This window comes from Petromyzon marinus, unplaced genomic scaffold (assembly GCF_048934315.1).
Source record: "Petromyzon marinus isolate PM22_M1 ecotype Great Lakes invasive population unplaced genomic scaffold, UKy_Petmar_22M1.pri1.0 PM_Scaffold_33, whole genome shotgun sequence".
NCBI lineage: Eukaryota > Metazoa > Chordata > Hyperoartia > Petromyzontiformes > Petromyzontidae > Petromyzon > Petromyzon marinus.
The window spans coordinates 818,000-841,638 of NW_027423313.1; the positions used below are offsets into that span (position 1 = coordinate 818,000).

General features: G+C 45.9%; 1 protein-coding gene and 1 long non-coding RNA gene across 2 annotated transcripts; both read right to left on the reverse strand.

Annotated features, from left to right (window-relative positions):
* Positions 1-8,914: 8,914 nt before the first annotated feature.
* LOC142923199 (uncharacterized) lies at positions 8,915-12,383 on the reverse strand. Its single transcript, XR_012940596.1, has 3 exons — positions 12,242-12,383; positions 9,613-9,765; positions 8,915-9,160 (listed from the first exon to the last, which is right to left on the reverse strand). It is a non-coding gene; the product is annotated as an uncharacterized LOC142923199 (long non-coding RNA).
* A 188-nt stretch (positions 12,384-12,571) lies between these two features.
* On the reverse strand, positions 12,572-22,264 carry LOC142923198 (uncharacterized). The gene is made up of 8 exons (XM_076064119.1): positions 22,153-22,264; positions 19,445-19,615; positions 17,579-17,782; positions 17,160-17,406; positions 16,590-16,756; positions 15,070-15,228; positions 14,160-14,348; positions 12,572-13,684 (listed from the first exon to the last, which is right to left on the reverse strand). Exons 1-8 carry the CDS (start codon positions 22,219-22,221, stop codon positions 13,304-13,306), a joined length of 1,587 nt encoding a protein of 528 aa, XP_075920234.1. The 5' UTR covers positions 22,222-22,264; the 3' UTR covers positions 12,572-13,303.
* Between the last annotated feature and the right edge of the window lie 1,375 nt (positions 22,265-23,639).

Below are 23,639 nucleotides of genomic sequence, written 5' to 3' on the forward strand. Positions count from 1 at the left end.
GCATATGATCAATGACCGAATGCCGTGTTGTGTAACAATTTAAATACGAATTACATATTATAAGGTTAAGGTTTTGATAGAATAGTTTGCATGTTTTAATCTCTCTCTCTCAACAACCGATCAATTGCGTTACGCGTCGGGAATTAAACACAGGTGCCATTATCGAAGTGAAACAACGCAATCGTGATGTGTACCTTGTTAATGCTGTGTTGAAATTCCGAGGTTGAGAGTTCTCATATTATCCAAAAATTAAAGTTTAGCTAGAAAATGAAATTGATTAAAGCAGAAGAGTTGTGTGTGATTCTTTCCGTGATACTGCATAGAATTGTTCTGCGAATGAGATCTGAATCTTGGGGACCTATCATAAGCACACTAATCACTAATCCAGCACATAATCAATAAGCGTTAAATCGAAGATAATTGTATCCTTATTGAAAACACGGAATTAAATAACAAGTCGAGTCGACTCTCTCTCATTCACGCTCACAATACCTGCACAACTGCATACGATTAATTGCGTTGTTCCAATTAATAACCAACCTTCGTCACCGAGGCTGGACCTAATTATCATAACGACCTGCATCATAACCACGCCCACTCGCATAAATTAATACGGTTATCTCGAATTAGCATAGTTCATGCACATAATTACACCAATTCGGATAAATTATGCAGATTTCAAATTTAATCAAATTTTCATTATTTTCATCAAATTTTCATAACCTACATAAACAACAACCTTCGAGCACCCATATCTCACAGAGCGGGCCCTAACCTATAACAGCTGGCAGTTCACCAGCATTGCTTCAAGTGAGCTGGAGCGTGCTGATGAATATAAAAACCGGACCAGAGCTTGGTTTGTGTACAACCAATACTGCTGAAATGATGCACTCCCAGCAGGAAAGCCGTGTGGCTAATGGGATGTGTACAAATACTTGTATTTTTTAAGTGGAAAGACAGATATGTGAAGGAGGGGAATCATCGTTTGCGTGTTAATTTTGTTACTCATATCCACGATGTAAGCGAATTATTATATTGAAACTTCGCAGAGCTTTCATGAGTAAGAAAGTTGTACCAACAATAATTATTATCGGTTCTATTGCGATCGAGGGCTGCACGTTTCAACGGGCACACATGTGTCATGCTGCGATGGTGACGGTGCTCCCGGTTTTTTAAGACCGGGAGGAAGTGAGGGCTTCACCTTTCTGGCAAATTGCCCGATGATGCTGGATGTAATTACCAGCGAAACGTCGTACTCAAAAATTGTAAATGTTGTGGATTCACTCTTCAACACACCGGTGGGCTGAAGGAGTGATCTATTTCTCTTTTGTCAATGTGACACTTTTTTACTGATTGGCCGTGTCGGGTAGTGGAGGGTTACGACACATTTATGAATAATGCGATCTAACCCAAAAACGTTTATTATGAATAATATTGGTCGTGAAAGCCTACGGCCTTTCTGGCCGTGATTTTTATTTCAGCAGCATTGGTTCAACACGAGCAAACGTCAGAATGGTTTTCAGCTCTGCAAAGCTCATGATGACTTTTTGTGAAGTATTCCACAGTTTTGCATAGAACTAGGACCTGTAACTAACAGAGAGCATCCTTGCCTGCAAATATCTGGCAGTTCACCAGCGTCGGTTTGAGACACTGAATGCTCAAACGAACGCAAATGTGGTAATGATTATTTTGTGTTATCTCCATATATATAAAAGTTGTGAATGTGTGCCTGTTCAAAATGTTTAGCGTACTTCCCGACATGCAACAAACTTGAAATTTGCCATGTGGGTACTTTCCAGACTGTACACCATGCAAAAGTTATGAAAACACACTTTTTTGTGTGTGGGGGGGGGGGAGCTCAATAATGCATTTATTTTTTGTACGGCAAGTGAGCTGTGACGTCAAATCTGTTACGTGACCCGCACATGTGGAAGCGTAACGCATTGTGTAGTGGTTAGCGCGCTGCGCTGCGAATCCGGCCACCCGAGTTCGATTCCCGCTCACGGCCACTACCAGTGACGATTAGTTTAACCGGTCCTGGGCCTCCCCTACGTCGACTCAGCCTCAAAACGAGTAACTGCTGTGGTGTGTAAACATCGCCACTGGGGAGACAAAGGCGGCCGGGCGTGGTGGATCCAAGTCCCAGGAGAAGCTGGGTAGTACAGCTAGTGTATTCATACTCTTTGGTTCTATTGGGTAAAGTCACGTAGGTGAAAATAAAATAACAAAAAATCACGACGTTTTGGCCACAACACAAGCGGCCTTCATCAGGTGAAGGGACGAGACTGTCTGGAGGACAGCGCTGGAGTGGAAGAAGCCACGCTTAGATCACGACCTTTAAGCTGTGTGACAAGAAAAACACCAAGCACCTTGACAAAGGAATTAGCATAAAATTTAGCATTGAAATGGCTCATTGAAATAGCTAAGTTAAAGTATACACATCCGCAGAGGTACCCCTTGACGAAGGAATTAGCATAGAATTCAGCATGGAAATAGCTGAGTGATTAGCTTGTAACTGGTCACAGAAATAGCTATGTTAAAGATAGAGCATATACATTCACCGAGGCACCTAGTACTCATCAAACAGGAGAATTTAGCGAAACACAACCACGCTCAGACAGCGGACCTTTAAACTGTGTGCGAGCAAACAAGGTGTTCTGACAAAAAAAATAGCATAAAAATTAGCATTTGATTGGCGGATTTTAGGAAAGAGGTGGTGTACGTGCCGATGGACTTGCCGTTTGGCACGGGGGGGGGGGGGGGGGAAGGGGGGAGGGGGAGTTTACCTATTGATGGTGTGAAAAGGGAATTTATAGCTGCGAAAGTTTGGGGTACCACTACTTGAAAAATATACTGTACAATTGAAATTAGTTTAATGTTTAGTTCGATTTAGAACATCTTTCCAATGGTTGCTTAATTTGAAACCATTCTCTCGGTTGAAATTGTGTCTGTGTTTGTAGATCTGAATTGCTTCATGAACAAATCTCTGATAAAAGCCCGTGGGTTTGCAAAGAACCTTGGTATCGGAGAAAATTATATCGTGATCCCCCACAGCGTTGTAACAGTGATCAGCCACGGCAGAAGAATTCGTTTTGCCGTGTTTCAAATCTGATTTGTGCTCGCGAATTCGGTCAGAGACATGTCGCTTTGTCTCACCGATATAGCAATCACCGCAGGTACAACTCAATTTGTAAACCCCGGGGTACTGTAAATCAGGAATGACATCCTTCACGGATGGGATCAGATCACAAATTTTGTGTACTGTATTGAACCGGACCTGGATCTTGTGTTTGTTTAGAATTTTGGAAATCTTTTTAGTAACGCCTGCTATATATGGAAGTGTGATGGTTTTGACCGGAGTATCAAGTGGTTGTTTCTGTATGGAGGGAGAGACAGCTTGGCGGATGGTACGGTTAGAGTAACCATTCCTTTTGAGGGCCAGGTGTACATGTTTTAATTCACTGGTCAGGTGGTGTTGGTTCGAAATGCAATGAGCCCTATGGTATAAAGTTTTGATGAGATAATTCTTTTGGGCTGGGTGGTGGTGGGAATCAGGTTTCAAGTAGGAATCTGTGTGGGTGGGTTTCCTGTAGACAGAATGCCCCAATGAGCCATCAGGTCTCCTCTCAAACATAACATCTAAGAATGATAGCTTGCCATCTTTCTCCACTTCCATGGTGAATTTGATGGCGGGATGTCTGGAATTGATGTGTCTGGAATTGATGTGGTGTAGGAAAAGGTTCAGAGCTGGGAGGCCATGTGGCCAAATGACGAAAGTGTCATCCACATATCTCTTCCACAGGGAAGGTCTGAGGGTGGAAGTCTGGATGGCGTCTGATTCATATTTCTCCATGAAAATATTGGCTATCACTGGTGATGAGGGGGATCCCATGGGGGTACCCTCATTTTGTTTGTAGAAGGAGCCATTCCAAGTAAAGTAGGTATTATAATCTTAGTTCTTTCGGTAAAGTCACGTTGAAGGGAAACAACAAAATATATATTATATATATTTCACTGGCAAGACCGCCTCAGCAGTACTTAACTCAGCCCAATTGGTCTCTATGGTCAAAGACGTTGCACTGTCCCCTGACGATATCCTTGTCAGCTTCGATGTGCTTTCTTTGTTCACCAAGGTCCCAGTACCTGATACCATTGAAATAATTTAAAATTTGGTCCAACATGGACTAGACCCCGACACACCTGCACTGGTTAGGCACTGCCTCAACAATACCTACTTTACTTGGAATGGCTCCTTCTACAAACAAAATGAGGGTACCCCCATGGGATCCCCCTTATCACCAGTGATAGCCAATATTTTCATGGAGAAATTTGAATCAGATGCCATCCAGACTTCCACCCTCAGACCTTCCCTGTGGAAGAGATATGTGGATGACACTTTCGTCATTTGGCCACATGGCCTCCCAGCTCTGAACCTTTTCCTACACCACATCAATTCCAGACATCCCGCCATCAAGTTCACCATGGAAGTGGAGAAAGATGGCAAGCTACCATTCTTAGATGTTATGTTTGAGAGGAGACCTGATAGCTCATTGGGGCATTCTGTCTACAGGAAACCCACCCACACATATTCCTACTTGAAACCTGATTCCCACCACCACCCAGCCCAAAATAATTCTCTCATCAAAACTTTATACCATAGGGCTCATTGCATTTCGGACCAACACCACCTGACCAGTGAATTAAAACATGTACACCTGGCCCTCAAAAGGAATGGTTACTCTGACCGTACCATCCGCCAAGCTGTCTCTCCCTCCATACAGAAACAACCACTTGATACTCCGGTCAAAACCATCACACTTCCATATATAGCAGGCGTTACTAAAAAGATTTCCAAAATTCTAAACAAACACAAGATCCAGGTCCGGTTCAATACAGTACACAAAATTTGTGATCTGATCCCATCCGTGAAGGATGTCATTCCTGATTTACAGTACCCCGGGGTTTACAAATTGAGTTGTACCTGCGGTGATTGCTATATCGGTGAGACAAAGCGACATGTCTCTGACCGAATTCGCGAGCACAAATCAGATTTGAAACACGGCAAAACGAATTCTTCTGCCGTGGCTGATCACTGTTACAACGCTGTGGGGGATCACGATATAATTTTCTCCGATACCAAGGTTCTTTGCAAACCCACGGGCTTTTATCAGAGATTTGTTCATGAAGCAATTCAGATCTACAAACACAGACATAATTTCAACCGAGAGGATGGTTTCAAATTGAGCAACCATTGGAAAGATGTTCTAAATCGAACTAAACATTACACTAATTTCAATTGTACAGTATATTTTTCAAGTAGTGGTACCCCAAACTTTCGCAGCTCTTATAAATTCCCTTTTCACACCATCAATAGGTAAACTCCCCCTCCCCCCTTCCCCCCCCCCCCCGCGCCAAACGGCAAGTCCACCGGCACGTACACCACCTCTTTCCTAAAATCCGCCAATCAAATGCTAATTTTTATGCTAATTTTTTTTGTCAGAACACCTTGTTTGCTCGCACACAGTTTAAAGGTCCGCTGTCTGAGCGTGGTTGTGTTTCGCTAAATTCTCCTGTTTGATGAGTACTAGGTGCCTCGGTGAATGTATATGCTCTAACTTTAACATAGCTATTTCTGTGACCAGTTACAAGCTAATCACTCAGATATTTCAATGCTAACTTCTATGCTAATTCCTTTGTCAAGGGGTACCTCTGCGGATGTGTATACTTTAACTTAGCTATTTCAATTAGCCATTTGAATGCTAAATTATATGCTAATTCCTTTGTCAAGGCGCTTGGTGTTTTTCTTCTCACACAGCTTAAAGGTCGTGATCTAAGCGTGGCTTCTTCCACTCCAGCGCTGTCCTCCAGACAGTCTTGTCCCTTCACCTGATGAAGGCCGCTTGTGTTGTGGCCGAAATGTCGTGATATTTTGTTATTTTATTTTCACCTACGTGACTTTACCCAATAGAACCAAAGAGTATGGATCCTAGCAGTCACGAAAGCTTTAAATCTAGAATAGCTAGTGTATTATATGCGCGAGTACTAAAGCTGGAACGATTCGATTACCAAGTCGATTATAACCGATTCCTTGTGTATGGTCAATTACTCAGACCCCTTTAAAAATGACAGCCATCCCCACATCTTACTTCCTGTGACGCGGCTGATGTGATCAAGTCCCTCCCATCAGGTGGGACAACCACAGCAAGAAAAAACTGCTGAAGTAGGCGAGAGATCTGCCGTGGCACGAGGTTATAGAGGCCTCGGCAGTAGGGGGGAGAGAGAAGGGGGGGGGGGAAGGAGGCGGGGCAGAAAGTGGACCCCGCAGCAGCACCCGGGTCACTGGAGTAAAGTGGGCCACCACTCATTGATCCGTACATTTAACTCGATGAGTCGATTCGATTCCGTGCCCCGTTGGGTCCTCCCCACTTTTGTGCTTTTGGGTGTGCTGGGTTTCAACATAATTCCCGATCCATTGTGAATCTTCCCTCCCCCCATTTCAGCACTCCGATCTACATCCGACAGGAGATGATAAACCAACAGGGAGGGGGAGTAAAACCTAATCGCCAGGTAATTGGAAAAGTCGCCCATTGTCTCGCGGATTTGCATGATTGTACGATGGATGGGGCAGAGGAACGTGCTACAGGGACACGCCCTGAGGAATGCAGGCATCGGCCTTTGGATGAAAAACTATTTTTCAGTAATTCAGTGGGCAGTGCTCTCACTGGCAGCTCATTCTCAATTAATGTGGGTGATTCACCACGTGTTTGTGCCACATTTTGTATCTGAGTTGAGTCCATTTTTGTTTCCTTTCCTGTTTCTCTACTCCCTCCTGGTATAGCCGGGTGGGGGTATCGAAGGGGGAATGGGCAGATTGTGTTTAACCTTGAGTTTGTCGTGGCATGGGGTGCTGGTATGATTCCGCTCTTGGCTTCCACACCCAGACATTCCAATAATTACCTGTCTTTGTGTGCTGTGGTTGCTTCGGATTGGTGTGCCACTCTCTCGCTGGATTGTTACCTTGCCATCTCTGCGTGTAATTATGTTGGTAGTTCGTGGGTGCTTGCTCCTCTCTGTATTGTGGGGCTTGGTGTGAGGTGCTGTAGCTGCTCACGTGATTTTTACTTCCCCCTAGATGGCGGGGTGCATTATCTCTCTCCCTGTGTTTTGTCCGAATGATATATATATAGCCATGCCGTGTGAACCCTATTCTGTATGTGGTGTAAGGAGGCCGTCTCTGGGTCCAAAACCATTCCCACAATTTCTGTAATCTCTAGACTCAAGGATTAAAAAAAACAATCTTGAACTTTTTGTCACCTTCGTGGTATTGATCAACATCACCTGCGTAATACACTCCTCATTTACGCACTGGGTCATAAATTTGACAGCATTAAACCACTCAGTGTTGAATATTCTCCAAACTTCGTAATCACTGTTAGGCTGAGTTTTTTTAATAATTCCTAACCTTGTATGGCAGCGACTTTACCCATGGTATAGAATGTTCATGTAACCTTCTTTTCAGCACTTGTTTTCTCGTCCAACTTCCTCAGACCTCTGATCATTGCCTCCACTTCTACTGTTGTGATATGATTGTGTATGTCTCTGTTCCAATTGTGTGGATCAAAATAGGGGATTCTGACGAGAGCTTTCTCCGTCAATTTAAGAGTCTTACTACTGAATGAGTATTCGAAAAGTTGGTCGTTGTGAGAGGAGTCAGTGTCAGATGAGCTATCACTCAAACTTTGCCGCTGCTTAACATAACTTCTGTAATGTATTTTGCGTCTGTGTTGTGGGTATGAACGTAGAGCGAGACTTCTCTTGGAGGCAATGCGTTTATTACAATAAACGATAACAACACCAATAGCCGTAACACGACTGGTGTCTGTTAAAAACACTGCTGCAGTCAATCACAGTTGGTTTTGAGTGATTACATTGGGGTGGGGGGGGGATGGCAAGTGATGGGTGATGGGAGGAGACCAGGGACGCAACGTGACCGTCCATGTACGAGGATAAGAGTTGCCATCTGTGACGTACACAACCTGGGGACACATCATGGGAAGAAGGATCTCTCAAAACCTGAAGAGGGGAGAACTACATGGAAACGCATTGTCTTGAGCAATGAATTAGCACAAGGGGACGAACAGGGGTTGGAGTCATGTTCTTCGTATGGTCGACGTTTATGTAGAGCAACAACTATATTGGATTGAGGTGGTTGAGCCAGATCATTGTGTAAGAAGTAGAGTTGGTGCATCGCTGTGATGATGCCTCCGAATTTGTGAATTGGACATTGAGTTTTCATATATTCCATAGTCTATTCAGGCTTGGAGTTAGGGATAGGGCTACAGATTTGCTGCAGAAATATTTTTCAGAGCGTCAGTGTTTGGCACTACATGTAGGGCAGTTCCACATATTAGGCAAACATCACAATTTCAGCATCATCTTAATTTATATATTTATATGGGATATAATATAGAAGGTAATTATTGCTTTAGAAATGACATTATTCACACAGATGATTTCTATCTGAATCTCTTGGTTGAAATACTTTGCCCAAGGTAAGATAACTGTGCGATTATGGTAATGAGTATCCACGTCTGTCTGAGACCGTGGAACTGCCCTCCAGCACTGCCGCTCACATCAGGGGACGTAGGAACGACTATGGTTGCTGGCTTCACCGTGGCCAACTAGTTTATTGATGGGCATCTCCTCCTTGCCATCCTCCTAAATTTCCACCACCATCACCACCTCCACAACCTTGTGCTTGTCGCCCCCAACTCAAGCTCAGTGCAAACCCCTTGGAGGGCTGGCATAACCCAAGGGACACAGAACTCTGCCTCACATTTGGTTTCTAGAAGCTCCGCAACAGCCACACTGTGGATGTAGACAGCCCTTAGCGTTATAAATGTGAGCCACTCGCATGTCCCAAACACTCAAAAGAATTGAGACGAGGCGATAGTATTAGATACAAATATTTATTATTAAAACGCGACGCCTTGTAAGGAAGGGGAGGTGCTGGTGGGGGTGGGTGGTGCTGGAAGTGTGGGGGGCTGTGAGATGCTCAGAGGGTGTTCTAGGCCTGCGGGGGCAGGTCTTGGGAGGCTTCTTGAATGCCGGGCTCCAGTGAGCAGCCAGAGATGTCCTCTTCCTCCTCAACCGTGACAAGCTGTGGACATACTGACCCATTAGACACTACACACAACTCAGTACTTCTACCAGCTCAACTGGGATTACACACAACAATCAGCACCCCCTACTGGCAGACAAATGCCAATTGCACACCAGGTGCTGAGTCACCTTGTGCCCACAGGGACATCTGTCATTGGGGGTGCCCTTTCACACGTGTTGAGATGAGATGTAAAGCGCTCTGAGATGCCCCGGTGTACAGAAAGGTGCTAAATCATTCTCATCATTATCACTGTATCCAGCAATAATGAAATTGTATATAGATAGATAATCTGTATTTGTAAACGGGGACCATGACGGCTTAACGTGATGGTTAGACCAGCTCATCATTATCATAATACACTGAATCGTGTGTGCATGAATCTATTATTTACGTTAAACGCAAATTATATACGTGTGTGTGTGTGCGATGCGCGAGTGCTGTACACTCACCTCCACCTCGCTCTGCAGACGCTGCTGCTCCGAGTGTCCACTCTGCTCGTTGTCGCGGTAGGGCGCCAGCTCAGCGTGCAGCTCCGCCACTACACGCTGATACCACTGAATCTCTGCCTGCAGAGATTCCAGTTGCCAGTTCCTGTCAATGAGCTGCGTGGGCCACGGGCAAATGGCGGCAGAGGGACACAGGAAAGCATTTTAACGACTGCGTGAGGTTATTGCAGAACATACAGGTATAATAACACACACACAACCAGGATCTTCATTTATAATTGAGTAATGTAATGAGCTACGGAGCTCTTTTACACAGATGTCCATACACCACCTTTGACCAAATAAACCGAAATGCATCCAATCATCTCAGATCTTGGAAGAAAAGCATGGTTGAACCTCAAGTGCTTGGATGGGCAACCACCATCAATACAAACCAAGATAACACCTATAAAAGCATGATGAAGACCGCTTGTGTTGCAATCGAAACGTCGTGGGTTTTTTTTATATTATAAAAAAAAGTACGTGACTTTACCGAAAGAATCAAGAATATGAATTCCTGCAGTCACGAAAGTTTTATGTTAAACATTTTTTAGGAATTAATTAACCCAAAATCTGGATTAAAATAATAGATTAAGATCGCTTCCCAACCAAAAAGAGGGAGGGGATGGAGATGCATGTAGCAAAGGGGAGCAGATGGTCTAGTAGTCGTAGGTACTTCTACTAGAGGTGGGATGGTGGATCGTAACGTGGTACAGTCCCTAAACAGAGAATGCTCAGTAACCTAGTGCGCATCCATTCTGTACAACCATCAGTGTGAAAAATAAGTGTATACATACAGTCCTCGACTTAGGAACACCATACTTACGGAGACCCGACTTACGGATACCCGACTTCCGAATCTGTTTCTATGAAATGTATTAATTTTTGGTTACCATTGACTTTAAAACGCGAACTTGCACTTCCAAACTGAACCACAGAACTATTTTGTTCAGTGCTGCGATCCTCCACGAGATGTCATGAGTCAGCCTCGTGCACGCACACATGTGCGTATATGTGAAAGTGATTGTGTGGGGAGCGGTAGTGTTGCAGTTCACGCGCTGCGCTACAAACCCACCGACCCAAGTTCAATTCCAACTCACGGCCAACACCAGTGACGATTATCTGAACCATTCCTGGGCCTCCCGTTGGTCAACTCGGCCTCAAATGAGCACCTAGCGCGCTGTATAAACATCACCACTCGGGACACAAATGCAGCTGGGTGTGGTGCTGGCACACAACCCCTCGCATGCCGTGCTGGCTTTCATAGGCTATCGCTAACAGCACGTGCCCCAACAGCCTATTAAAGCTACACGGTGGATCTTTGTGCGGATCAGAAGTGTAGCGGTGAGCACGCTTGTGATTTGAAAGCGGTGAGTGAAAATAAAAAATATTTTTACTACATTTTACGTATTACTTACGATACACTATAATTTTAGTGTTAATGCAAATGTACATGATTTCTTATTTACGAGTTTAACAATGCTTGACTCTTTTGTTGAACCTTAACACATTTTATAACACTGACAATATGGGAATTTAAATATCGCACATTATTGTATTCCGACTTACGAACCGTTCCGACTTATGAATGGGCCTCAGGAACTAAATGCATTCGTAAGTCGAGGACTGCCATATTATTGATATATTTGTCTATTATACTATGTGTATTATTAGTTGTTTATCATGTAAAATTAGTTTACACTTGAAAAATATTCACCATAAATCCGGTATGTGGGGAAAAAATATTGATAGAGTATGTGTAGTGGCATAGCACTGGCTGCTGGTAAAAAAGGGTAACTGCGGTGTATGGTAGTACCCACGTCAGCAGGCCACGATAGACACGAGAGGGGGACATCTAGGGGAAAGGTCACAGAGGGGGGCCATCGGGAACCCGCTAGTAGGTTCCAGAGAGGGGGCGTGGCCGTGGCGGAGCGAGGCCACGCTGAGAGTATAAGAAGGGCCCCTGTGAGGGACCTTGTGGCTGTTGCTCGAAGTGGGATCCTCGTCGTGCTGTTCGTATATTTAAGATAGTCGTCGTCACCATCTCGTCATCGTCGTTGTCGTCTCGTCGCTGTCGTCTTGTCGCCATCGTCGCTGCCGTCTTCACTCGATATTACGCTGCTAGATAGGTGTTCGCTGTCTCCGTTCAGTGCTGTCACTGTTAGATGGTTAGTGTTTTGTATAGGCAAGCAACGGTAATAGTGTGTACCCACGTAGGGTGTCTGTATTATCCCAATGGTGCTCGTTAAATAAAAGAAGCGCCTAAAAGTCTTACTGTCTCTGAGTTAGTCACTACACATGTACACATGAAAGTGACTACTGTAGTCAGAGATGCAAACGCTTGGGCGTCATCTGGTGCCTTACTGTCGCCATCCAGCGTAAACTATTTGGGTCTTTATAGTAAAGTTCGTAAATCTCAAGTACGCTATGGCAAGGTACCACAGTACATAACATGTGATTGGCTATCAATGACTTGAGTACGTTAATAGTGAAAGTACGTACAACGGGAGGGCGTAAATAATGGTATTACTGTATATATGTGCGTTTGTGCCATGCCGGACTTCATAGGTGCTCGCTAACAGCACTTGCTCACCTTCGCCTCACTCTGCTGGTGCAGCACTTGCAGATCCTGGAGCTGACAGTGAATGCTCTGCAGGTTTTCTTGGCATGGCGCCAGCTCAGCGTGCAGCTCTGCCACCACACGCTGGTAACCCAAAATCCCCACCTGCAGGGATCCCAGATGCTCATTCTTTTCGATGAGCTGCATGGGCCACGGACAAACGGCAGCAGAAGGACATGGCTAAGCATTTTAACGACTGCGTGCAGTTGTTAAAGAACATACAAATGCAACAAACACATACAGAACCAGTATCTTTATTTTAAATGAAGGAATCTGATAAGCTATGAAACTCTTTTTCACAGATGTCCATACACCACACCACCTATGACCAAATGACCCGGAATGCACCCAATATTATAAGATCTTGGAAGAAAAGCAGGGTTGAACTTTGATGGTACTTGGATGGGTGACCACCATCCATACAACCCAAGATAACACCTATAAAAGCCCAGATATATGGATTAATTAACCCAAAAGCTACTTTAAAATGTCCGATTATAATTGCTTCCCAACCAAAAATAGGAAGGGGATGGAGATGCACGTAGCAGAGGGGAGCAGATGTTCTAGTAGTAGTAGGTACTTTTACTAGAGGTGGGATGGTGGATTGTAATGTGGTACAGTCCCTAAACAGAGGATGCTCAGTAACCCAGTGCGCATATACACATCTGTGTGAAAAATACGTGTATATATAGGCAGTCCTCAACTTACAAACACCTGCACTTACGAACCTGCTTCCATCAAATATATATTTTATAACATTGGCTTTAAACGCGAACTCGCACTTGAAAATTGAACCGCGTCACTATTTTGTTCAGTGGAGCAATCCTCCGCGACATGTAATAATTCAGGATGGCGCTTGGAGCAAGTGTTTGCCTATAAGTGTGTGTGTGTGCACGCGCACGTGTCTATGTGTATGAAAGTGAATGTGTGGGGAGCGGTAGTGTAGCGATTAGCCTTCGAAAGCGGCGACCCGAGTTCGATTCCCGTTCATGGCCAACACCAGTGACGATTATGTGAACCGGTCCTGGGCGTCCCCTAGATCGACCCAGCCTCAAATGAGTACCTGGTGCGATGTGTAAACACCACCACTGGAGAGACAAAGGCAGCGAGGCATGGTGCTGGCCAATCACCCCCTTGTGTGCCATGCCGGCCTTCATAGGTGCTGCTCACTAACAGTACTTTCCCCAACAGTCTATTAAGGCTATACGGGGAGTCTTTGTCTGCGACGTGCGAATGCAGTGTACTCACCTCCGCCTCGCTCTGCTGGCGCAGCATGTCCAAATGCTGCAGCTGTGAGCGTCCGATCTGTGCGTTTTCGCGGTACTGCTCCAGCTCTGTGTGCAGCTCGGCCAGCATACGCTGATACCAAAGAATCCCCGCATGCAGGGATCCCAGCTCCTGGCTCCTCTCGAACAGCTGCTTGGGCCACAGGCAGAGGGACAGAGAAAAGCATTTTAACGACTGTGTGCGGTTATTGTAGAACATACAGATGCAACAACAGACATTTAGAACCAGAATCTTTATTCATATTGGAGGAGTCTGATGAGCTGTGAAAATATTTTTCACAGATGTCCATACCCCATGTTTGACCAAATCACCCAGGATGCACCCAATCTTGTCAGACCATCATGCACACAACCCATGATTACGCCTATAAAAGCCCACATATATGGATTAAGTAACCCAAAATCTGCAGTAAAAGGTCAGATTAAAATCGCTTCCCAAACCAGGACAGGGAGGGCATGGACATGCACATAGCAGAGGGGAGCAGATGGTCAGACCCTACACAGCCTGACGACTCAAGTGCTGTGTCACGGTCAGACCTGGGCCGTTCCGGGGCCAGGAGAGCCTGGGTTCTCAGCGGCCGTGGGAACGAGGCTGGGAGCATTACCTGACGCAGAGTGTCCTCATTCTCAGCTTGGGACGTGGTCAGCTGATCCTGCAGCGCCGACAGTCCCTGTTGGGGGGTGGAGAGCTCCGGCTGGGCACTGGCGCGCTCCGCCTCACTCGCTGCGAGCTCCTCCTTGCTCGCCTTGAGCTCCTCCCTCAGCCGAGTGATTGTGTCCTCGTCCTCCTGAGCCTTAATACAGGCAACGTTCGTTTTACCATCGTAATCATCACCATTATCATCATGAACAGCCATGATCCGTCCACCGCTGAATGTGTTTTTGTGATACTGCTGGATGAAAGTTTCCCTGAGCCATACTGGTCATGGGAATTAATTGATCATACTTCATCACACTGGTCAGCATGAAGTGGTACACCCAAGACTGGGTCAGATTTCACTGCCCACCAATGCTAGCCATGGTTGGTAATCAAACTCGGACAGCTTGGTTCAGAGTGCAGAAGGCTCATCACAGTAAATTAATACGTTGTATATCATCATAAATATTTCGTCGCACAAGGGTCTCCTCCTCTTGTGAACGCTGCCACAAATGTCTTAAAACTCAAACTTGAATTATCTTTATTTTACCAGCTAAGGCCTACTGAACTATATAGCTCTTTTTCAGAAGCGACCTGCCCACAAATGAAAGTTCAACGAAGTGGCGTATCATGTGGAAATGTATTGCAGCTATAGAATCTAAACGCACGTTTCTAAATGTGGAGGAAGAACCGGAGGACCCGGAAAAAATCCACGTGACCACAGGGAGAACATGCAAACTCCAAATATACAGGTGTTGGGGTTGGGATCAAACCCACAACCTCCTGCATACAGGCGAGGTAGTTAACATCTCGCCACCGTGGCGCCCCTCTTCAGTGCCAATCGCGGCTTCACCACGGGTGCCCTTGCGAGCCGATACCTTCTTGGAGTTGCGCTCGAACTGCTTAAAAGCATCGGCGAGGGTGAGCCGGACCTCCTCCAGCCCTGTCGCCAGCTCGCAGGCCTCTTTCCGATGCACGTCCTGCTGCTGCGCCTTCTCCATCCCAAGTGCCTGGACGTGCCCCTCCGACTCCTTCAGCTACAGGCACGCACACGTTCCACAATGTTGGATTCATGTCTGGGGAAGTATACTGAATATGGTGTGCAGAATGTGGAAATATTTTCTGGGTTGGAAAAGACCCAGCTGTAATTAAGCCCGGCTTGCAAACAGATAAATAATTACCACTTAAGTCATTTAAACTCTGTGGTGTGCATATAGCTGTGTGTCTGCAAGCCTATATTGTTTCTCTAACAAATGCAAGCCAATCACATTTTAGAAAAAGTCCTGTAAACTGCAGCTGACTTTATAATTAAATTGTATTTATTCTAACTGAAAGTATTAAAATGTGAGAAAATACATTCGCAACTCTGAATCATGACAAATTATGAGAGGGAGTGAATTAGTTAAAGGCCTAGTCAGGGATTGCCTTGTCTAGTGTAATTACCTCATCCAACATTCACCTATCTGCAGACAAAATTAAGAGCCATGAGGGGAGGACCGATCCTGCGGTCACAATTATACCTTTTGCCATATAGAAATGCATGATCATACTACATTCGAAAAAAAAACATTCTGGCTGTCTGCCTTCCTGGCTGCATCCATATTACTTATATAACCACTTCAGGTTTCAGCCACCTGTGATTAAGCCAGGTTCACATGTGCAGTGAGTTAATGATCTCAGCCTGATCATCAATGACTTCACAGAAAAGCCCATGAAAACAATGTCGGCTTTACACTAAATCGAGCTAAGTTCCAGCTCTGAAAACCAAAGATCAGACTGTTTTGTGATGAACATTACTCATTACTCTCCATAGCAGGGCAGATATCAAAGTATTTCCTCCTATTGTGTGGGTACCAGAGGGCACTTAAATATTTCTCAGAAGTAGTTATGTGATTTATGCTTCTGCAAACCATTCTCTAACATGAAACTTGAACTATCTTCTTTGGTTCTTTCGGTAAAGTCACGTAGAATGAGAATAAAATAATAAATTGATAAAATAAAATAACTCAATAATATTCTCACGACGTTTCGGCCACAACACAAGCGGCCTTCATCAGGTTGTTGTGGCCGAAACGTCGTGAGAATATTATTGTGTTATTTTATTTTATCAATTTATTATTTTATTCTCATTCTACGTGACTTTACCGAAAGAACCAAAGAAGATGAATCATTGCAGTCACGAAAGCTTTAAATCGAAATGAAACTTGAATTTGGAGCTTTCGTGACTGCAGGAATTATTCTTTGGTTTTTTATTATTAATTTTATTATTTCTTATTTCTACGTGACTTTACCTAAAAAAACATTCTCTAACATGCGATAGTGCACTGCTCAGGCGATGAGGACAGGCCTCATGCACACACATGGAGGTGGGGGGGCTGCCGCATAAGGCTCTGGTTACCTGGTGCTGCAGCCCGGCGATCTGGCCGTGCATGCACTCCATCTCAGCATCCGTGTGCTGAAGTGTGTGCTGCAGCTGCACCACCTCCTGTGCCCTCGCGGCCTCCTCTGCCCTGGAGACTCCCAGCTCGGCCTTGAGAAAGTCCGTCTGTTGCTCCAGAGAATTGCCTGTCGGAAGGGACACAAAACCATGGCGATGAAGACAGTACAGCCACCAGTGGCAGCAGACAGAGAAGGAGCAGCAGCTCAGGAGGAAGAGTACCAGCAGCGGGAGTAGTAGCAGACAGAATAGGTCTGAGGTCCCTCAGACCTATTCACCAGCTTGCATGCAAACACAGGGTCCAGAATAATAATATATGCACAGGAAGGGCCTAGTGAGAGAGCAGTTAGTAAACCCAGTGCAGTCCTATGTTAGACAGCGGAAGTGGTCCACGTGGGAAATGAAGTAAAAACGAGGAATTACTCGTTTTAACTCGTAAAAAGAAGTTATTGGTGCACAGTGCTCGACAAAAATTAGTGTTCAATGAGTCCGTGGATTCAGAAAGATTTTGGAGCACAGGCCCCTACCCACCGGTCTCCTCGCAGCAAGCGTTAGCCTCCTGCAGTCGTTGCTGCAGCTCCAGTACTTCATGCCGCAGGTTGTCCACCTCGGTCTGCTGCACCTCTTGGTTGGTAAAGAGGTCGCGCATGTTCGCTCTCAGCTCCGCGGCCTCGGTGCCCAGCCGCTCGGTTTCAGTCCCGCGCTCTCGCGCCTCTTCCCGCGCCGCCACCAGGTCTGCCTCTGAGCGCCGCAGCAGCTCGTCACGCTCCTTCAGCGCCTGCGGGCGGAGACGGGCAGCATCTAAATTACACGTAATTACAACATGTAATTTGAATATATTAATAAATTGTTTAGCATTCATCCAAAATATTGAGAAAATAAGTGGGCTTGGGCAGGACACATTGCTGTTGCAAGAAGGGGGGTGGCTGTTGCGAGAGTGGAGGCCTCACCTTCTGGAGGACCGTGATGTGCACAACGTGAGCGTCGTACTCTGAATTGTCGTGCATATGTGATGCACGATATTCGGCCAGCTCTATGTATGCCAGATGCAGAGTCGCATCGTGCTCACGCCTCAGCTGCTCCTCGCGCTCGCCCCACCGCACTGCCTCCAACTCCACCTGCAGGCTGTTGATGGCCTGCGAGTGTGCCATTAGCTGCTCACGGGCAGAAGGGCACAGTGTCACAGGCACGTGCATGCATAGGTGGGCAGCCCTTCATCACAGACACATGCAGCGTGCAGATGAGGACAGGTACAGACATACAGACACACGGAGCATGTAATTGTACAGAGAGATAAGAGACTATAGACATGGGCAGGAGGCACAAGAAAATAAATTACAGATGCAGAGACATACACACAAAGACACAAGCAAGTCATACAAATTTGGACACATTATGGAAAGACAGTGCATGTGGAGAGAGATGTACATAGCCCAAGGCAGAACATGCAGAGGGAGACAAGATAAGAATGCGGAGACACGGGCATTGAGTACAGAGACGCACATACAGGCGCCTCGCATGCAGACGGACGCACACGTGCAGTGGATGCTTTTCAAGATGAAAATAAGAAATTGAGATTCTATTGTAAACAAATCAAGAACTACAAAAATATGCAAGGTAAACACCTGTGGTCTTATTGAACATACCACAATCACGTTTAAAATATTTAGAATGATAATAGAAAGTCAAAAAATAGAACCATGATACTTGTATACATCAATCAACGATTGGTAAGCGTGCATACAACATGGCAACGTTCTTCATCATAAGATAATGAAGAAACTCGTTGCACCCAAATGTTCATCTTCAAATTGAGTCAATATTCAAAACAAATAACTCACAACGCCTCCTCACACCATGTCGGTCATGGGAATGTGTTTGACTATACTTCCCCATGCTGGTCAGCACCGTACAGATGTATTAATCAATAAAACATAATACATGCACATTATGTGGGGAGATGCTATGATACAAAAATTTAGTTTGATCTGCTTTTATCTTTCATTTTCAACATTATTGGGAATAAAACCATGGACCACTCGCTACAGTGAATTTAGCAAAATTTATTACGGAACCAAAATATAATTCGATGGGTTTTTTGTGCACTCATTAGCAACTAGGCTGAGACCACTATGCTTGAGAATCCGGTTTAATCACTGTGGTTGGGCAGCTGTAATCCACATTCAATCCTGGCATCTCAGCCATGCTGGCACAGCATGTCTGACCCCTGGGGCACCTAGCTACCTCCCAGAATGCACTCATTTAATGTGCCATTTCCTTGACGTTCAGATCCTAACTCTGAATAAAAACTCAACGCATGAATCAATAATGATGCACTTAATAGGGCAGAGCTTCTAAAAGGTGATGTTTCAGGCAATGGGCCTTCATCACATCAGAGAAGTCAAAGCAATATCCATTGCAGCGTTATTGACGAATATGTTGAGGTTTTGTTATCTCTGCTTGTGTGCCACGCAGCTTCACAACGTGAACACATTATTTGGGTCTTTCGGTAAGGCCATGTAGATACAAAAATAATAATAACAATATCACGACGTTTCGATCGCAACACAAGCAATCGTCATCAAGTGAAGGATATGGCAGGAGAGCTGCCGAGGCAGGAAAAAATATATGGCGGGAGCGCTGCTAAGGTAGGGAGTTAAAAAGGTTTGAGATGGGTGTAGCTCAAGGGTCAGTGGGCAGGGCTTGATGAAATTTGCATGTAAATGTAAGATCGGCGAAATCTTGACAAACGAAGTTTCACTTTAGCCGTGCTCCGTGTAACAAGGGGACAGGGGGGTTGGTGGTGGCCACAGTACCTCCTCAGCATGGTTTTTCTTGAGTTGGTGCAGCATCTCGTGGAGACTCTTCTCTGTCTGGCTCAGTGCGCCACGCAGGGTGGCGAACTGCGCTCTTGCCCTGCTCAGATTGTCCCGCAGGGTCGACACCTCCCGGGACAGGTGGTGCATTTCCTTTTCCGGCATTTCCAACTGCGACGGGAGCAAGGGCACATGGCACGGGCACGTTAGCTCCTCCCAGCGTAAATCCTGCCTTCAATCGCATCGTGACATGCCATTCGCCATCGGATGGTGGAGACAACACCATGGCACATGGCAAGTGAGGTGCCTAATACACAGGTAGACACACATAGGACAGATGGGCTGACACCCACACACCCAAGCAAAGGCAACACCACGATTCCCCGCACAGCCTAAACAGAGTGGTAGAATGCGCAGCAGCGCTGGCCCAGGAAATGCACCCACACCATCTTCATTTACATTCGCTCAGCCAATGAGAGTGACAAACGCTCCAAGACAACCAGCATTCATGGCCATGAGTACTTAAAAAAAATCAATAATTTCGTCAATGTTAATACAATATTTGAACCTTATGGGGTCCCATAAGCCCCCGGCTCTCGCATAAACTGCGTTGCGACGTCATTTTGTCTGTTGAAGGCGAATGAAACGGCAATCTATTCCTCTCGACGAGCTCTACACGATGCGCTAATCAAAGTTTCAAAGTTTGGTTTCTTCTGCGCATTCGTCCTCGCTGCGCTTGGACGGCATGACAACAGAATGATCCTCGCCAGGTAGGTCGCGTCGTTTATGTGCACGGTGTGACGGAGTCACCAAAAATTTATTCATTACGATTTTGACTTACGTTTATTCGGGACCTCGGGGTCCCGCCATAAGGTTAATTTGTTGTTCAGTTTTATCACAGTACGCTCTGAGCCACACAGCGCTCGCCAATTTTTAAAAGACAAACTCGTCCGTCGATGTGTTTGCTCCTCCTTGGTCTCTCTGCCTTAGCCCCAAAATGTCTGGGAATGTCAACATGCCAGTGATAAGGCCGGTCGAGGTGAGTGAGCATATGGCGGTTACACTGGTGAGTACAGTACATAATACTTCCTGATGCTATTAAAAAAAAAATTCGTTTTGATGGAATGTTTACCATCTGTTTTATTACTCTTATAAAATAGCGCTGATACTCCAATGAAGCCCTCATTTATTGTTCATAAGAGATAACGCTGTCGAGAAGTCATCCCCATATAACCCTTTTCGCGCTGATTTCCTGAATGCTCACTTCTCCACATAGGCATCTTGAGCGCTAAGCGAGACTGCCTGTATTCATTTCAGCCTAAGTCGACATAGGGGAGTCCCAACACTGGCTCAGATATCCCTCGCCACTGGTGTTAGCAGGTATTTGTGGTTCATGCGGACTTGCTGCCTTGTAAAAGGTGTCAATCTGGTGTTGGGGCAAAGCTTTTTTTTATCATTCCATACACGTTTGCATTTTAGCTGGTAAGTGGCAGAGTGGTGGCCTCCACTCCAGCCTAGATTTGTGTCTGTCCCCTACCTCTCTTACCGAGTACAACTCCTCTGACATCAAAACACAACGGGCCGTCCATAAATGACGTCACGCGATTTTGGACCCCTCCCCCTTTGTCACACGGTGTCACAAAAAGTCAGACCCCCCAAAAAAAACATGCTTCAAATCGCTTTAGTTCACAGTTCCATTTATTTGGTATAGCCCTGTGAGCCATTCAGCTCTTGATTCGGGTGCACCCGCAACAAACAAAAACATGAACAAGAAAACATCTTAAACTATTGTCATTGTAGTGCGTATTAATGTGGTGCTGCACTCTGATGTTGTAGAACATTTATTAAAAAGTCTATTTAATTAAGTGGAACGTGTTGTCTATTTTTATTTAAAATTGCGCATTTTGATGTGACATCACATTTCTCAAACCCCCCCCCCGTCACACATCGTCACAAATGTCTGCCCCCCCCCCAAGTGCGTGACGTCATTTATGGACGGCCCCCAAGAGGTGGCACTACGCACCTACACTGTTGACACATTCATTGTCTCATGTGTTGCTTTCTCAACTGTGGTCTGTTGAAGAATATCATGTATATTCTTGCCGACGCAGATAAAGAAACACAGGTGCTCAGATCGCTGGCTTTGCCCGAATTACAGGCCACCACGCAGCGATAAGGAGCCCGCAGCGCTGGCGTAATCAAATGCAGCGATGACGTCATCATAGGCAGCGATTACGCCATCGACCACAGCGATGACGACATCGATTAGTAATGACGTCATCAATTACAGTGACGACGTCAATTTCAGTGAAGAAAGCATCGAATACAGTGATGACGTCATCAATGGCAGTGATTACGTCACTGGCTTTACCCAAAAAGGGCGGAGCCAATGGCTCGGGCCTTATTGCGTCACCAAACGTCACGTGACCCCCAGGCACAGCTGCTGGGAAATGGCAGTTGACACGAGATGCTATCACCTTGGCAACGCAAACAAGGACCAACTGCCCAGAGAAAGCTTTTTTCGACTAAAATCCTTGATGAAACTCTCAATCTGTGATCTTAAACTATGAACCTCGTTACCCACGCATCAAGCGCTCAATTTAAAGTAAAATTTTAATATTTTAAAAAATAATATTTTTTCTCGATGTGATCACAGTACTATATTTGTTACTTCGTATAACTCCAACGCAAGAGGTGGCGCCACTCACCTCCACTGTTGACGAATTTGGAGTCTCCAGCGTCGCTTGCATCTGCTGCCGTCTCTTGAAGAACTTCATGGCTCCTGTTGGGGGCGCAAGAGACAAACGCAGCCGCTCAGCTCGCTCGCCCTGCCGGAGTGACGTAACGCCATTGGGGTCGGAGGTGAGAGCGCAGGAAGTGACGCAATTGGCCCCGCCTACCATGGGCGGAGCCAGATCACGTGCCCCCAGGCACCCTATGGGGGCAGAGGAAGCTGCCTCCGTATCAGCCAGGGCTCAAAGTTCTCGACGCGGCTTTTGCGTCTGCGATTTGAAACTCGGAACCTCTTCACCCACGTGTCGAGAGTTCAATGTTTGAATGCAATTTAATCGAGGCCACTGTCTTGGTATGGTCCTTTGACTGTTGGTGTTTTGCCATCTTGCCCAAGCTTGGATTTGATGTTGACAAATCTACAAGAAGGTATGAGCTTGCACAGTTTGATTTTACATGACATTTATTCGTGACTTGACTACATTTTCTCAATCCTTACTCGAGTATCTTTAATTGCATTTTGTTGTTGATGCAACTGGCTAACCCGACCCTTCTGGACGTGTGTGAAAGAGAACGTCAAAACTCATGTAAAATACAGATTCTGATTTATCTACACGCACACGCAGAAGGCAAACGCGGGTACCTGGCCTCTATGCAGCAGACACGAGTAATTTATTATCTTTCAGGATGTTATTTAGAACTTTATTGAATGTTATGTCACCAACCAAACATCGAGCATAGCAACAAATATCATGCAACTCTCCGGAGACGGACACCTCCCTTACCGACCTCACCTCATCCTCCTCACCCCTAACCCCTCACCTCGCCCTCCTCACCCCTCGCCCTCCTCACCCCTCGTTCTCCTCACCCCTCGTTCTCCTCACCCCTCGCCTCGTCCTCACCCCCGTTCTACTCACCTCGTCCTCACCGCTCGCCTCATCCTCACCCCTCGACTCATCCTCACCCCTCGACTCATCCTCACCCCTCACCTCGTCCACCTCACCCGTCGTCCTCAACCCTCACCTCGTTCTCACCCCTCGCCTCTCGTTCTACTCACCTCGTCGTTACCCCTCACCTCGTTCTCACCTCATCCTCACACGGCTACCTGCACTCTATGTAGTAGACGTGAATAATTGACTATAATTCAGATTGTTATTAACTTTATTACATGTTTTGTCACGAATCAAACATCACCTCCTCCTCACCCTTCACCTCGTCCTCACCCCGTCCTCGCATCTCGCCTCGTCCTCCTCACCCCGTTCTTCTTCACCCCTCGTTCTCACCCCTCACCTCGTCCTCCTCACCCCTCACCTCGTTCTTTTCATCCCTCAGCTCGTATTCCTCACCCCTCACCTCGCCCTCACTTGGTCCTCACCCCTCACCTCGTCCTCGCCTCGTCCTCACCCCTTGCCTCGTCATCTTTACCCCTTAGCTCATCCTCCTCACCCTCACCTCGTCCTTCTCT